General features: G+C 40.0%; 4 protein-coding genes across 5 annotated transcripts in view; all 4 read right to left on the reverse strand.

Moving 5' to 3' along the window:
• LOC103468600 (uncharacterized) overlaps nucleotides 1-218 on the reverse strand; it is a 6,759-nt gene extending 6,541 nt beyond the window's left edge. The window contains exon 1 of the mRNA XM_008415762.1: nucleotides 88-218. Coding sequence (XP_008413984.1) covers nucleotides 88-121 — 34 coding nt within the window. The 5' untranslated portion in view covers nucleotides 122-218. The remainder of the gene's footprint in view (nucleotides 1-87) is intronic.
• A 4,915-nt stretch (nucleotides 219-5,133) lies between these two features.
• Nucleotides 5,134-7,504, reverse strand: LOC103468554 (GTPase IMAP family member 7-like). Its single transcript, XM_008415681.1, has 2 exons — nucleotides 7,327-7,504; nucleotides 5,134-6,364 (listed from the first exon to the last, which is right to left on the reverse strand). Exons 1-2 carry the CDS (start codon nucleotides 7,364-7,366, stop codon nucleotides 5,415-5,417), a joined length of 990 nt encoding a protein of 329 aa, XP_008413903.1. The 5' UTR covers nucleotides 7,367-7,504; the 3' UTR covers nucleotides 5,134-5,414.
• Nucleotides 7,505-8,584: 1,080 nt separating this feature from the next.
• Nucleotides 8,585-14,177, reverse strand: LOC103468553 (uncharacterized). The gene is made up of 4 exons (XM_008415678.2): nucleotides 12,979-14,177; nucleotides 12,731-12,799; nucleotides 11,610-11,902; nucleotides 8,585-10,587 (listed from the first exon to the last, which is right to left on the reverse strand). Exons 1-4 carry the CDS (start codon nucleotides 13,202-13,204, stop codon nucleotides 9,706-9,708), a joined length of 1,470 nt encoding a protein of 489 aa, XP_008413900.1. The 5' UTR covers nucleotides 13,205-14,177; the 3' UTR covers nucleotides 8,585-9,705.
• Nucleotides 14,178-14,277: 100 nt separating this feature from the next.
• LOC103468552 (nuclear body protein SP140-like) overlaps nucleotides 14,278-16,946 on the reverse strand; it is a 10,657-nt gene continuing 7,988 nt past the window's right edge. For both annotated transcript variants that reach the window (XM_008415675.2, XM_008415676.2), the window contains exon 16: nucleotides 14,278-16,327. In XM_008415675.2, the coding sequence (XP_008413897.1) occupies nucleotides 16,241-16,327 (87 nt within the window). In that variant the 3' untranslated portion in view covers nucleotides 14,278-16,240. The remainder of the gene's footprint in view (nucleotides 16,328-16,946) is intronic.

The raw sequence follows: 16,946 nt of genomic DNA on the forward strand, positions 1-16,946 counted from the left end.
TATATGTATACATAGTTACATAATTGTAAATATGTAGTATCAAACCAGGCGGTAGTACATTATCCTATCGTACATGACTCTACTCACCTCTTTTTAGCTTTTCAACATCCATGATTCCCATTTTGGTCCCGCAGGTTACTGGTAAGAATCCTTGAAATACGCAAAAAGAAAAACCTCAGTGGTGCTACTCATGCAGATTATGTTCCTGATATTTACCAACAGATATACTCTGGGAATATGTATGGGTGTTTTGATTCGAATGAGTGCATTTGTCATCTCAATAAATCTCAAGTAATTCAGTTATTTCAAAAGTGAAGCTTGTCCATGATCTAGACTCACCAAATTCTAAGTGCTGTGTTCATAGTTTTTGTTGCTTTTCATGACTGAGTTTTACAGCTAATTTCCAGATTGATTACAAAATATCAGTTTATATTATTAGGAGGAAGACTTGACACCTMCGTAAGGAGGGCAAAAGTTGTCGCTAAAGAAACRTACASCTAGAGTGCTGTATACWKGTAGGAGCATACKAGTAGAAAATTCRGTGGAAGCAAAAAGTGAGGCAATAAGCAAAACGGACAAGCAACAGGGATAGTTTTTAGAGTATTGCGAAGCAAATGCCTGTTCAAGGGTTCCAGAGATTCAGAACCACCACACACAGGCGTGTCCTGGATAATGGGCTACTGCATTCCAGGAGTTGATACACTTATCAAAACCATAGATGATGTCAGAAGTGCATTAAATGGGCTAACAAGACAAAGTTTAACTCTTCAGATTAAATAAAATTTTGAGTTTCTTTTGGAAATCAAGGTCCCAGAGAATAGCAGAAAAGCAGGGAGTCCAAGTTGTCTGAAATATACYGCTCTATGTTCACTTTTTAAACGGGATGTGCTCCATTATATATATTTTTTTATTTAGTAGTTGTCCATGAACATATTAATTAAAATAAAGGACTGATGTTAATAACTGCACCTTAATTCAAAGACCTACTTTTTCGTATCCCCTGGATGTGTGTACCTTCTTCCTCTCCAGTATATTCTTCTTCGTCACTTTCKCTTTCTTTTTTCACGGAGAGGGAAGCCAGAGGCTTTTCTGTCTCCATTTGGTCTTCCAGCCCAAATTCAGTGTGGCGCCGCTGATGTAGTCGTTTTGTTCTGTTGAAACAAATTGTAACAGGAATATTTAAGAAACTTTTATCTCTAAAATAGATGCTCTGTCTCCTTTTGAGACTTTGCTTTGAGCAGGTCATCACAACTCTGTTCCTCCATTAAGATTTTTTATTTTTTTATTTTTAACCAATATTTCACTTAGATAACTTAAATAGTAAAAGTTATTACACACAACTAAATGGGCCTCAAAGATTTTACAGTGTAATTSTGCCTGGAAAGAGTTTTGCTTAACTACTGATATTTTTCTTATAAAAAAAAACCCTTGAACTTGGTCTCGATTGTTATACTGACTATTCTCCCTTGTTTTAGTACACAGATAAAAGCAAACGACCACTTTGGTTATATTTGCAAGACTTTTTAATGTACTTTAAGGATTTCAGTTTTAGGTCTGAACTCTAGCTAACTTTTAAACCAAGTCGTTTTTGTTGGCCTGAATAACCTTTTAGTTTGTCTGGACAGAACAGTTGCGGAACATTTGATCCAATAAATGCAATATTTGGCTTGACATGTAGCCATACATGTGTGAAAACATTTTAATTGACAACATCAGGTCATGATGAAACTAAGTCAAATTAGGTCACAAAATCAAGGCAAATAGAAAGGCAGGCAGGACTGGARACACGACATGGGGAATTAGTCCTTCAGTATGACTTAATGTTTTGTACATTCATTCATCTTAAAAATATAATTTAAATCTGTTTATAAAGCATCAATAACCCCATACGATGTCAAGAGAATGTATCTTACCGCCTGCTGCCACTCAGTTGAAGAAATGAAAGAGAAAGTTTAAGTTGTCGAACCTTTTCAAATATTCCCACCTCACATTGGGTAACAGCCCTGGACTATGCCCTGTAAAACCGTTAGCTTTATGGAAAATGGTTGTGTTTATAGTAAATTTATAAAGAAAACCAAGGCAGAGATGCCTCTAATATCTCCAGCACATTGAAGGAGTTTGTAAAGATTTCTCTCCAGAGATCTTTGACTGTATGGAGATGTTTTATCATCATCCTGATGATAAAACAAAGAAAGGATAAAGCCTGGTTACATCAGTTTGGGGAGTATATTTTTCTCTGAAGGAATTTTTCTCCTCTTTCTTCCATATCTTCTCCCCAATCCTCATCATCTCTCATTTTTCCCATTAGTTCAAGATAATGAAATTATGCAATAATAATAATAATAATAATAATAATAATAATAATAATAATAATAATAATAATAATAATAATAATAATAATAATAATAATAATAATAATAATAATAAAACAGTCAGACTTATAGGGATAGGTACTCAGTCTTCTAAGTATAGTAGAAATCCAGTCGACTTCATGAGTTTAAAAAGACCCACCAGGGTGTGAAATAGGGCTGCATGATATCAGGAAGCAAATTTAACTTTCAAAAATCAACATTGCTGGTTTAGGCTTGGAGCCCGTTGATAACTGCTTGCTGTTTTGGCTTGAGTTTTACAATCAATGGACACCAAATCAATGCAGGCGATTCTGACTGAGGTTCAAGCAGATTCAATTTCAAGCAATCATATAACCTCCACTATGATGAAATCATGTCACATGGTCCTTAGAAAATACAATATACAATATTCTACAACAGTTACGTTAGGATACAAGTTGGCAATAAGTGAACTCAGATGTAAGAAGCTTGTGAGTTCCTTCACAACAGAAACCAGCACGTCTCCTRTGAGSAGATAAAGCGTTTTGATAGCAAAGCAGATTAATGTTTGACAGAAACTGAACTTGCAAAGAAAAGAAACTGAAAATAATATTGGCTAAAAAAGACAGAGAGGTTTCCTTGCTTTGATGATGCTCAGAGTTGAGCTTTTTTTTTTTTTTTTTTTTTTTTAGTTTTCAGCTGATCCATCATCTAAATATCAATAACCATCAATGCAACTTTTAAAAATTCTTCTTCTGGGATTTCCTTCCAAAGAGAACCAACTCACTCATGCTATAAAGACAGTACACCCCTAAACTTTTTTTATATTATGGCTAAATAAAAAATAAACTGCATCTTTAAAACCTGGGCCACTTGCAGATACCTGTACTGGTACTGCCATCTCTACCTCAGCTGCCTATGTTTTTATCTTTGGGTATGATGTTGCTTCTAAATGGAGCTGTATTTACCCATCTGTGCTGGAGACACACGGGCTACATGATGTATAATACAGGGTGGGCCATAAGTTTCCATACATAGGAGAAAGTAAATTGTATATTTCTTTTATATTTCAGTTTCCCAAGAAGATGAGTTTGACAAAAGAGCAAAGAATTTAAATTATACTGATGGCTGGATCGGTAAGCAGTCTATAACAGAAAACATGGAAAGAGAATCACTGTTGCAGATCAACCACGAAGTGGTCCAAGACGTACAGCGATTACAGAGTCCCACAAACATAAAAACGGTTGTCCAATATAAAATGTTAATTTTTTTCTAAGTATGAAAACTTATGGCTCACCCTGAGGTTTCTYTTAGTTGGAGGTGTAAGGGAATCAGACCCAGCTTCTGAACAGAGGATCTTAGCTCTACTGAAACTAACTTTACACCCCAAAAAATGCTTTTCAAGGATTTTGTGGCCTTTATTCATTAGTAACTGGATAGACATATGCAGCAAATGGCCCTGGGCTGGGAGCTGAACCTGGCACACCTTCATCAAGGACTGTAGCCTCTATGGTAGGGCACCTGATACCCTACCATGGTGCCATGTGGTGCCCYCARCCCCCTAAAATCTTTCCTAATATTTCAGCCTCACCTTAGAACTGCGTTCTCAAATTCAGTCCTCAGGGACCACAACCGCCCTGCATGTTTTAGGTGTTTCCCAAGTAAGACACCTAAAACACGGGCGTTAATTACCCACCTGACTTGAATATGCAGTTGATTGGCTTCTGCAGAATTTGATGGGATGCAGAGTAGGAAATGTAATCCTTTAAATCAGGATTTATGGAACAGAGACACGTCTAACATATCCAGGTCAGTGCATATTCCAGTTCTCAGNGTGCTGGAGACACACGGGCTACATGATGTATAATACAGGGTGGGCCATAAGTTTCCATACATAGGAGAAAGTAAATTGTATATTTCTTTTATATTTCAGTTTCCCAAGAAGATGAGTTTGACAAAAGAGCAAAGAATTTAAATTATACTGATGGCTGGATCGGTAAGCAGTCTATAACAGAAAACATGGAAAGAGAATCACTGTTGCAGATCAACCACGAAGTGGTCCAAGACGTACAGCGATTACAGAGTCCCACAAACATAAAAACGGTTGTCCAATATAAAATGTTAATTTTTTTCTAAGTATGAAAACTTATGGCTCACCCTGAGGTTTCTYTTAGTTGGAGGTGTAAGGGAATCAGACCCAGCTTCTGAACAGAGGATCTTAGCTCTACTGAAACTAACTTTACACCCCAAAAAATGCTTTTCAAGGATTTTGTGGCCTTTATTCATTAGTAACTGGATAGACATATGCAGCAAATGGCCCTGGGCTGGGAGCTGAACCTGGCACACCTTCATCAAGGACTGTAGCCTCTATGGTAGGGCACCTGATACCCTACCATGGTGCCATGTGGTGCCCYCARCCCCCTAAAATCTTTCCTAATATTTCAGCCTCACCTTAGAACTGCGTTCTCAAATTCAGTCCTCAGGGACCACAACCGCCCTGCATGTTTTAGGTGTTTCCCAAGTAAGACACCTAAAACACGGGCGTTAATTACCCACCTGACTTGAATATGCAGTTGATTGGCTTCTGCAGAATTTGATGGGATGCAGAGTAGGAAATGTAATCCTTTAAATCAGGATTTATGGAACAGAGACACGTCTAACATATCCAGGTCAGTGCATATTCCAGTTCTCAGTTCTCAGCATATTCAGTTCTCAGTCTSAGGATTGGAATGGAGAAGCACTGCCTTAGAATAAGATAACCAGCGGACTCTGCCRTGTAAAATGAGCTCACAAGGGCAGAAAGTTTAACAGAGTAAGCAGAARCATGAATGACTTTATTTTGTAAACCACACTGCTGCAGTTTATTGAATTGTTTTACGAGTCTACTTGCAGTACCAAGAAAAGCAAAGTTATTTCTTATACATAACGAATGTACCATTGTGTCAAAAGGTATGGATTTGATCTCATCATGACATGTAAACAAAACTCACACAAGCATACCTGTAATTTTTAACAATATGACATTCTTCTCCCGAAATGTGGATAATCCACAGATAGATTATAGACAAAACAGTGATAGAAAAACTATWTTTTCTTTTTCCACCATGGTATTTTGTTCAGAAACCTTAACGGGATCTCGAAGAACATCCCGGTCCAAATGACTGCTCCTGCAAACAGGTATCCTACAGGAACCTGCAGAGCAAAGCCCAACACCAGAACCACCAGCACCAACGACATGAGGATGTTGGAGACTTTGCTGATGTAACTTTCTTTYTCTGCTTCCTTCCTTGCGTTCTCTTCCTCTTTCCTCCAAAGCTCTTTAAGCTTCTTCTTGAGCTCCTCTTCTTTGTACTTGAGCTTGAATTCTGCCACCTTGCRGTCGATGGCGTTGCTTCTCTCTGCCAGGATGCTCTCCTGTCTTTCTCTGATCTTCCTTTCCTGTTTGGGGTAAAGCTTTGCGTGGTAGTGACTGCCTCCGTTCAGGGCCACCAGCGTCTCGATCTTCTCCTGAAAGTGCGCCACCTGCAGCTGGTCCTGCGGGATTTTGTTGTTGAAGACRTGGAAGCCGCCGCTGCACTTGCGAATGAAGTTGCGGAGGTTGTCATTGCTCTCGGAAATGACTTGGTTGATCGTTTTTCCCTCCAGCCGATCCCCGTGCGTGAACAGCACGATGGTGTAGTCCCACACCCGTGGACCAAACTTAGCTTCAATCAGCTTTTGGGTGTCTTCGTCCTCCTGTGTCAACCGTCCAACTGGGACGACAAACACGAAGACRTGAGGGCCCGGCTCGTGGAGCGTGACGCGCATGAGAATCTCCCGGATGATTTCRTCCTTGTCGCGGTCTTTCTCAAACAGCCCAGGCGTGTCGATGACTACGACGGGCGTGCCTTCGATCGTCCCCTCCTCCTTTTCACAGTGGAYGGTGACTCTCTTAAGCTTAATGTCGGACTTGAAGACARTTTTGTTGAGGATCGTGTTCCCGGTGCAACTCTTGCCGACTCCACTCTTCCCAATGAGCATGATCCTCAAAGGTTCTGAAAAGAAAATGAGCAAAATAAATTACACTCATATTGATAAAAACTATGTTTTCTGTCTTTACTTGTTCAGAAATGTAACATTATCATATAGTAGTTAAATATAGAATTGTGAGTAGCTTTTTTAGGYTTTTTTCTGACTTGTTCCAAACAGTTTTTGTTGACAATTGCTTTAATAAAAAGCACATGAGGTGGACTAGCAGTGCTTGCTAACCACTAATCCAGGACATGTTACTGTGAAATATATTCTACTGCTTGGATCTTCAGTCAGAGGCTTTTTCAAATTCACTGCAAGACTGACTGCTATACGGGAGATTGTTCCTGTACACAGCATCCACATCCAAACTGACTCTTTGAAGATACTTGGATTATGTAAGTTAAGACTTTAAACTGTGTTAAGTAAAGCAATTTTGAATCTGAATCGAATTCACATTTATACAAACTCAATTCTATTTGAGTTCGTATAAATATACTATAAATAAAGTACACTTAATAAAGTACACAAACTCAATTCTATTTATACACATATATATTCCTACAAGACCCTGAAGCAAAATCCAGATTTACTTACAATCATCATAACTATGAGAAAYTAACCTTTGAAATCTTTCACTCTAATCATTAAATTGAGTTTTTATTATATTTGTTTTTTAAATTGGTTTAATCATGAATAAATAAATTCTGGATCATAGCCGAGTTGAGTTTTGTTACTCAGAGCCTAATCCGACCTTAAAGTTTCACTTTCTGGTTTCTGTTTTAAATGGTTGAAATGTTTAAGGATTTAAATTTGTTACTCCTCTTAAAGTAGCAATGTCTTTTTATGTGGTTATTCTTTTTTTTAATTATTATTATTGTTTGGGCTCTTTTGCATCATCACAAACACGTTAGTTATAACTTCCCATATCTCTTCCTGGTTTTCCTTGAGAACCAGTGACGGTACTGAACTTTCACACTCAACCTACCTGTGGTCTGTTCCGCGACAGGGTTTTCGACAGCAGCCATGGCAGAAATCAGTTCTGGGGTTGGAAAATGGCTGCAAATTTAAACATCCAGTACTAATATATCAGCTTTTTACGAGGAGGAGAAAAACGAAACAGAAACTTTAACCAACAGATGTGAGGCGAGGCGSTGTGACCGCCGCTACTTGAACTCACCAAGTGAATAATAACCGGATCAAAGACTGGAATTCCTCTGAAAATAGCAGCTATCTGGCGCCATCTAGTGGTACTTATRAAGTACTACATCTCTGGATCGCATGTAAACACTAAGTATCTGTAGATTTAGCGATTCATCTAATTAGACAAATTCCTAACTTATAATTGTTTTTTTTCCCTTTAAACCCAAATTACCCACGACAATTTACAAATTGCTGGTCACTTCATCAGGGTTTATACATATTTTTCCAGAAAAAATTACTAGCATAAACCAAAAGAAAGGACACAACACTGAAAGGATGTAGGAGATGGAGGANTCACCAAGTGAATAATAACCGGATCAAAGACTGGAATTCCTCTGAAAATAGCAGCTATCTGGCGCCATCTAGTGGTACTTATGAAGTACTACATCTCTGGATCGCATGTAAACACTAAGTATCTGTAGATTTAGCGATTCATCTAATTAGACAAATTCCTAACTTATAATTGTTTTTTTTCCCTTTAAACCCAAATTACCCACGACAATTTACAAATTGCTGGTCACTTCATCAGGGTTTATACATATTTTTCCAGAAAAAATTACTAGCATAAACCAAAAGAAAGGACACAACACTGAAAGGATGTAGGAGATGGAGGATGGACAAAAGGAAAGAAACAAAGAAAGGAGGAACACAAGAAGTGAAGTGAAGAAGTGAAGGAGGAAAGACACAARGACAGAAGGGATGGACGATGACAGGTGCATGAGTGAAGGAAAGGACAGAGACAGAAGTGAGGCAAGAGACACAAGGAGGGCTAGAAATAAGGGCACAATGAAGACAAAAAGGAAAAAGGGAAGGAAGGACATAAAGATGGACACAGAGAAGGAAAGTACAMCAGACAGAAGATCACAAWTRGAAAATGGATTAGGGAATAAAGTCAGCGAAAAACTTGAAAGACAACCCTTATTTGACATGCAGTCCCTGTGAAAGATTTGCACTAAAAATGGACGTGGACGTCAGTAATTATARCTTCCAACGTGGCCCGTTGTTTTCAGGCTGGAATTATCACAAGGCAAGCAAACAGTTCCAAGTTAGAATTTATTGCAGATTTTTTTCTAGTTCACAGAGTAAAAAATATACATAAAATCTTAAATATATAATTACGTCTCTATGAAATGCCAGTAGCAGAGAAACTATCCACTTTCTCCAGTTATCTAGAATCTTCTGTCATATTCTGGGCTGGATGGTCAACAACTAGCCGAGTTTGTTTAAATAGATTGCTTTTTATGGGGGTTTAAAGAATAGATCACAATTTCTAATATGGAAGAGGTTAGTGCCAATACATTTGCGTAGTGCTAAGTTTTGGTGTGTTGGGATCATCATCCTGTTGGAACATTCAACTGTGTCTAAGTTTTATCCATTTTTTACAACTGGAAGCCAAACAAACCCTCAGTTTGCTGCCATCACCATGATGCCTGATCTTTCTATAYAATATTCWAAATTTTTGACAAACAGCTAAATCTTTGTCACAACTGACAATTTAACAGTTCTCCAGAAGGCATTTGGATTGTACTGGTGGGCAACTTGATATTTCCATCAAGCTTGAAGATGACCATTCAATAGCTGGGGTTTGTTTCTTGGCCAACACCCTCTCAGTTCATTGAGTTTGTTGACGCTGAGGGTCACATGGTTAAAGTTTGGACACAATCGTGCGCTCCAGCAGTACATTGATCCCAAACACACACCAAAACTGGTTGTGGAATATTTACTCATTTAGCCTTAACCATTAAACCCACTGGAAATGTTTGATGATGCTTGCAGGAAACAAACCAGTTCAAACAAACTCAACTGATTCTGCTAGAARGAATGGTCCAACACCCAACCAGAATTATACCAGAAGCTAGTTGATGATTTCTAGGTTCAACTCACTAATAGAACATACTGCATGTCCAAATATTATCATGGGGTTCAAATACATCCTTAAAGGCTCAAAATKAATTCCCTTCAATGGCGAGTGTATGTAAACTTTTCACTGGAAGTATAAGTGCAACAAACTGAAAGTCCATAAAAACACAAATTTATCTCTTGAGGTTTCTGATGAGTGAAACGTCTTCTTGATAATGTTCTTGTTCACAATATAGAAGTCTTCATAAAGGAAAATTTCAAACTACTGTAGGTTCAAAATGACCATGTTTCTGTCTTACACTCATCATTTCCGATCCGCCAGTCTCTGAAGGAGCGCAATGACTGTATCCTGCTTGGAGGAGAGCAGCTCCAAGGCCGTGGCTATCCTTCCAAGAGACTCTGACATCCGCACCTCCCTCCTCTCACGCCTCTTCTCTCTGGCCTCCACCCTGCGCCTAGCCACCCGATCCAGGTAGCCCTGCTCTTCCTGCCGCTTCAGGACCTCCTGGAACAACTCGATGCTGCCTTGCTCCTTGTTTCCTTTCTGGTTCTGCCCCTCTGTTCCCGCACTCGCAGGTGCAGATAGCAAAGCAGCACTGGAAGCGGTGTGACAGGAAGACGTTGTGGGGAACGAAGAGAGGCCAAGGATGTTCTGAGTGTGGCTAAGTGGGGTCGTACTGAGGCAGAAAGGTGTGGCGCCCGACGTGAAAGACGGACCTTTTCGGCTTTTGTAGGCCGACGAGCCCAGGTCTGTGCTGCCGGTTGAGCTGAGAGCGGAAGATGCAGAGGCTGTTTCAGTAAAACATGGTGAAGAGATAAACGATGGAGACGGTACGATGGTCSCTGGCTGAATGCTAGTAGTGACAATGTCACCATTGAGGACAATAACGGGCTTGACCTCTGGAGCACTGACAAGCGTAACAGTTGTTGCAGTGTGTGAAGGACTGGCAGCGGTGTTACTCATGATTTGGCTGGTGGCAGCTCCCAGGCCAGCTGAATCCAAACCCCCGGTCGCAGCAAAGTCCCCATTGGGACGGATGATGGTGGTGGGCTGCGGAAGTTGTGCTGGTTTTGCAGGGATCTTTGTTGAAGGAATGGCCAGTGAGGAAGCTGTACTGCTACCTTTGCTYCTTTTGTTGCTAATGATCTGCGAGCCAATAGTATCGCAGAGCGTTGCGTCCATGAGCTACAGAGAGAAACAGAAAACCACAAACTATTTTTATTCATGGCACCAAGATGAGCAGCTAGTCATACCATGTAAAATTAACCCAATTAATACTCCTCAGATCACTGTAAAACAGGAAGATACTGACTTAAATTTTGTCTCTGGAAATTTTGAAGGACTTTTACAGACAATACAAGATACATATAGACACTGAGGMTTTATCTACCGGATTGTGTACCGCTGTGTAGAAGACAAGAGATCATCCTTTAACATTATGAGCTCATGCAAAGTTAAGAAACTCTTCAATTGTACCAAGAACAARAACTCCTGCACATTTTCCTGTTCAAATTTCACACTTTTTGTCYGTAGTCCATCCACAAAAGTTGAGTGACTTTTTAAAAAAAAAAAAAACTTCCCCAGGAATCTGGCTCTAAAGGAAGAACATACAAAAAGTGCAGACTGGCAAGGAGTGACGAACTGACGATGGGTGATTGGACAAGTGGATGGAAAATGGGAAAAAATTCAATGATTTGGTGGATGAATGAATGATGCTTAGAGATATTAATAAGATAGATGGATGATAGACAGAAGCAGATGAATGGATGAGTGTATGGAGGTATGATGGATAGATGGATGAGTGGAACATTTAACTGGACTGGAATCAGTCCACTTATAAGTTAAAGTTGAAGTTTTTTATATTTTAACATTCAAATCCATTGGGACTGTTGTCATTGTGGAGTCACTCAGATGTGTTAACATCCTGCTAACACAACGTTTAGCCCTGACTTTTGTTTCTACTGCTTCTTTTTGGGATTCAGAACCCGTTAGACCAGATAATAGCAGTGCCTTCTTGTGCCTTCATTCTCCAACACTGGCTCTAGTTGCAAAGAGATAAAGCAAAAGAGGACAACAGGRCAGTCGGTGCGCAATCATTCTTTTATCCAAACTCATTACAAAATGTCAATGGTGCTTTATGAAGGTTTGGATTAGTCTTAAAATGCCCAGCAGAGAGATTTGTCTCCCCGCTCCTCCTCCTGACTTACATCAAAGAATTCCCAGGATGTTTTGGCATGTCCCGTCTCCCGGCTGCGGTCCTTGACCCTCTTGTACGTGACAATGAGGTTGTTCCACTTGCGGCGGATTTTTTCCACGGGAAGGACGTGGCCCTTTGAGGCCATCTCTTCCTGSACGCTCTGGAAGAGCTGCGAGCGCTCCCGCGTCTCGTAGAGACCCCAGCGGCGGCCAACGGCCTCTATCAGGCACAGGACAGCTTTGGAGGAGAAATCGGAGCCGGAGGAGAGCGTCTTGTCTGAGGGAGCAGGTGGCAGCGCTGCAGCTGGGGACGGGACAAAGGCGGCTTTGATCAGTGGCTTTCTCAMCGTACTTTTCCTCACATAACTTTAAAAGGAGCACATAAATCATAGCTGGTGCTGCCGTGACACACTTAAGAAWAGGTGCCCAAAAATGATTACAGGTAGACATTTTCGGTGGAATTGATGTGATTCACCAACACAAAGTGAAAAAGAAGGAAGAGTGGATGATTTTCAAAATCGTTTGCAATTGAAAATATAAATTCTGCGTAGAGAATTTGCACATCTAGAGTCAAATTATTCCACTTTGTTCTCGGCAAAACACTTTGAGTCAGATGGGATGGAGAGCATTGACTGGAAAGTTAGATTTTCAATTGAGTTCAGGTACGGTCTTTGACTAGACCATTCACGTTGGTCTGGCTGTATTTTTTTTGCTGCCGGTTAGGAACTCTAACCCGCTCCACAGCCTCAAGGCTTTTGTAGCCTAACAGGCTTTCTTCTGGGGTCGGCCGATTCTAGCTCAACTCATCATCCCATYAACTCTGACCAGCCTTGCATCCCCACAGCATGATGCTGTCACCACCATGTTTCACAAAGRGACTGGTGAAAACAGAGCTGTGAAAATTATGTGTGGTTTCCCTTCACTTCACTTTGTTTTGGTCGATCACACCAAATCGCAACAAAACGTATTCAAATAATAACATTTTTAAAAAAAACAGTATGGAGGCTTTTGTAGATGATACTAATTTAATGGTTTAGTAAAAAAAATTTGCATTCATGTATTTCATGCTTTTACCATCTAAATATGCAACATATCACTAGATTTTACGCATCAATGTGGTTTCTTCTCTTACCTGGGACAATCTTCAGGTATGTTTTTCCGTCAGCTGATGATGTAAAGAACCGGTCTGTGCTCACCGGATCTGAGATCAAACAAATTGCATGACAAGACTTGAAACGGTGCATGTATGAATGATGATTATTATGATTATTATGGGGTGTTAACATGGAGATTACACCTCTTATAGCTATTAAACGACAACTGGAGTTCAGTGTCGACAGACAGATCTATGGCACAATGAATGGACTCATCTGTGCTCACACAGCAGAACGGAGGGAGCCGAGGTGTTGGCCTGCAGCTCCGTGTCAGTCAGTTCCTCCGCAGTCTGTTGCGCCCCTCCTCCCGCTCTGCATGCGGCATCTCCGCAGGGCGCAGGCGACTCCCGGCTGCCCAAACCCAGCGCAGATGAGCTTTCGTCCCCGGCTTCGGTTTTCACATGCATCGCTGCTGCGACGTCGGCGCCGCCTCCATGCAGGTTCGCGTCCATGGCTGCTGAGACATGAAGAAGAAGAAGGCGACGAAGAAGAAAGAAGAAGAAAAAAAAACTAACGTATGCGCACGTTTTTGTCTGCGCAGGCGTTCAACGGGAGAGAAAGTTTGGAGATCGCGGTTGTTGATCGGCGACGCACTCTTCGGCCGGAAGTCACGCCGCCACCTCCGCGTTCGGCTCGAGGAACGTTCCGCTCGGTCGCGTGCGCGCCAGGGCGACRCTCCCCCACGCGCGGGTTTTGTTTCCCAGCGACGAGCAGAGAAATGGCTGCGCCGTCCACCACAGCTCAGCTGGCGGATGCGCAGGGCGGCTGCGCAGCTTGCAGCACAGATTTGCTGCTGGGGAAGCGTGACAGTGACGTCAGCTGCTCGCACGGCACGTGGTTAACGAACGCCGCAGCTTCAAAAATAAGGTCAAATGCATCAATTCAAACGCACAGGAAGCAGATACGTACCCTGGTAGGTCTGATCTAAAACGTGTTCAAAAACTGGATTTGTTTCAGGAATCTATTACAACAAATTATTTTTTTTTAACCTACATATTGATTTATGTCAAKCATTGATATTTGGTTATAAAGCTAATAAAAACACACTTCAAATATAGGCTAACTGATATTAGCCTCCATGATATTTTTTAATTCATAAAAGGCGAGTTCATAATAATTTAGGAGTCTGTTGACTTGGTCCATACAATCCTCCCTGCACAAGAAGGGTGAACCTCAAAATGTCAAAAGTGAAGCTGATTACAGGAAAATTGAGTGGAAAGGGGAAAAAAAGAGCCATAAAATCATTAAGTACATAGCAAAGTTACTGGTTGATTGCCAAATGGAGATGCTAAACTGACGATAATTAACGCAAACTAAGTATTAAGTGTACAAGCTGACATTTCTTGAATAAAATATATTTTTTTTTATTGTTCTTATGAAATAAAATTTACTATTAGCTGAATTTGGGGTTTTTAAGAGGTCTAAGTTAAGCCATCACTTGGATTATCATGTTTGATCTCGCGTCTAAACATCCAACAATTATGTTTTTTTCAACTTTTCAAGAAATTTAGGATGATTGCACAAGTTTAGGAAACATTCTAGGTTAATTTATTACAGAAACGTTCACAAGACATCCACAGTCAGTGCCGACTTGTAAACCTTTTGGCAGTTTCAAACATTTTACCACATTGTAATAAAAAAAACAAGCAACAAAAAACKAATTCATTTAAGAATAAAACATACAAAAACATCAAAAAGAAATTATTAATACAAATTGCATTGGTCTTGCTTTAWAAAAAAAACATACGGTCTTAAATGTGCTGAACACTTGGTCATTTTTGTTTACAGAGCTAAACGCATTGAAAATTAAGATTTCGCAAATAGTTTTAGAAGAAAAAAAAAGTTTCTCAAGAGATAAACATTTGACAACTGCTTTCTGTTTGTACCTGGGAGGCAGTTCAGGCTTTATGCACAATTACATCTGCTTGAATGCAACTAATATTAATAATACATACCTCTCGCTGTAATGCATTCCTCTTTACATAAAAGCTTGAAGGTTGACATCCTAACCATCAAATTCTTATCTGAGTAATACTTTTATCAACCGATGTACTTAACCAGAATTTGGATTTTAACAAAGAGGAACAGCAACGTCATAAAACTTCTAAAGTGGCTGAAATACAAACTTGGCCTCAACAGGCCACTTTGAACATGTTAAAATGTGCAAATTTGGTTTTAATCTGTGAGAGTTAAATCCAGGTTTAGTTTTCGCTCAGGGTGGATTTGCGCAGCGTTGTGCGATCGTAATGTCGTGAACCGTTGTACCAGGTAAAGGCTTCGGATAACTTCAGCAGTTCATCTCCCTACAACACACTGTTATCATTTCATTAATATGCACCCTCCATTGCATTCCTCTTAATTTTCATAAGTTACRGCCATAAATATGTGTAAATAATACTAAAAACTGTCATAATCTAGCCATGTTTTAACACTTTAAAATCTTGTGTTAAAGAAATTGATTATCTTGGACTTTTGGTTATTTCTAGTTGTAAACATCTCAGGTTTACGCCGCCATTTTATTCCCCCACAGTGTAAAAATATTTGAGTTTCCATTGTGTAGTGATAAATATTATAGTGATAAATATTTGTGAAATATTAGGGAATGAAGAGGCGGGGTACGCGCTGGACGGACCACCAGTCCATCACAGAAACCCACAGGACGAACAACCACACACACACACACACGCGCACATGCACACGCACACACACAGCTAAGGACAATTAAGAGACCAACTGACCTAACAGTCATGTTTTTGGACTATCTGGAGAAGAACAAGCATTCAGGCCAGGCTTTGAACCCAAGGTAACCCACTCTTGGTTACCTTATTTTTTCCTATATTAAAGTGTTAGCTACTTTTGGCTACATTTCCTTTCCAGCGTGCATTAAGAGACTTTTACGTGCATTTTTGTTTTTAAAGTCTGTGGGCCAACCGGTTGCAACAGTGAGTCTCACAGCCGGCTGACGCAAGCCGAGTTCCCTCAACTGGCACAGCAACGTTTCAGAGCAGACGGTTGAGTCCTGTGTATTAGTTCAATGCATTTCTGACCAATTCACACAATAGTTTCACCTSACGAGGAGCCAAAAACTTCCCCATGAGGGTTGTGACAAGCAGGGGCGGAYGACATGAGGCTGACAACAACAATGACSCCATTTTCGTCACATATAACTTCTACAACGAGAACCGATTTCAAAACTTCGGCCCGACTGTGCAGGACGAGACTTTTCTGAGTTTACTCTAAGACTCTCATGATGACGATGACCACAGAACATCAGACTGAGAATCTGCTCTACTTCAGTTCAGCATGATCTTCAAATAGTGTGCCATACCTTCAGTAGTATTTTAACATTTTCTTTCATTAGTTAAACAGAATATTAGAAAAAAAAAATCATCCTGGTTAGATGAGGAGTAATCAAATTATCAGCACAGCATTTAAATGTTATTTATGTAGAGCCAGTGTCTGTAAGTGGTGGTCCGTTAGTCTATGGTCTAATCCTGGATGTTGAAGGCCTTCTTGAATTCTCTGTCAAATAAATGCTTCAGGTGTTCGCCCATGTTCAGGTATTCTGGGTTGTTCTGTAAAAGAGATTCAAGAGGTTGTTAGTTCACCAATAAGAAGAGGATGGTACACAATACACAATATGACTTATGAAGAAGAAAAATATACATTCTGTATTTAAAAAAAAAAAACATTATAGAATTTTGAGCATCTGTGAATTTAAATTTGAAGTCAGTGTATTTTGAAGTGAGATTTGCTCTTTTGTAGTGAAACTACATTTTCTCAATTGAACATATATTCAAGCCTGATCAACTTGTCAGATTCAGTTGAAATAAATGCTTTTTGTTTATATTGTGACATCAAACACCTGAGACGGACAAACAGAGTTCGATCAGATGTTGGGCCAAAAGTTTCCGAGATCGGTTGAAGGTTGACGGAACCAGATCCGGACTGCAGCGAGGCGTTCTGCCTCTTCTGCTCAGGTGGTTTTCTGAAATTAATCTGTCCAGAARGTATGGGAACTACAAATTCCTACTGTCTTTTATATTACTCACCCAAATTCTCCCCCTTGAAAAAATGTCAGGTATTAAACCCTAAATTTAAAGCAGGGAAAAGCTTTTCACWAAATTTCTGTGGGAGTATTAAACTATTTTAAATGTTCAACCTCTTTCAGCCTTTTCTAGCAACCGAATAAAA

The sequence above is a fragment of the Poecilia reticulata genome, linkage group LG8 (genome assembly GCF_000633615.1).
Source record: "Poecilia reticulata strain Guanapo linkage group LG8, Guppy_female_1.0+MT, whole genome shotgun sequence".
Lineage (NCBI taxonomy): Eukaryota > Metazoa > Chordata > Actinopteri > Cyprinodontiformes > Poeciliidae > Poecilia > Poecilia reticulata.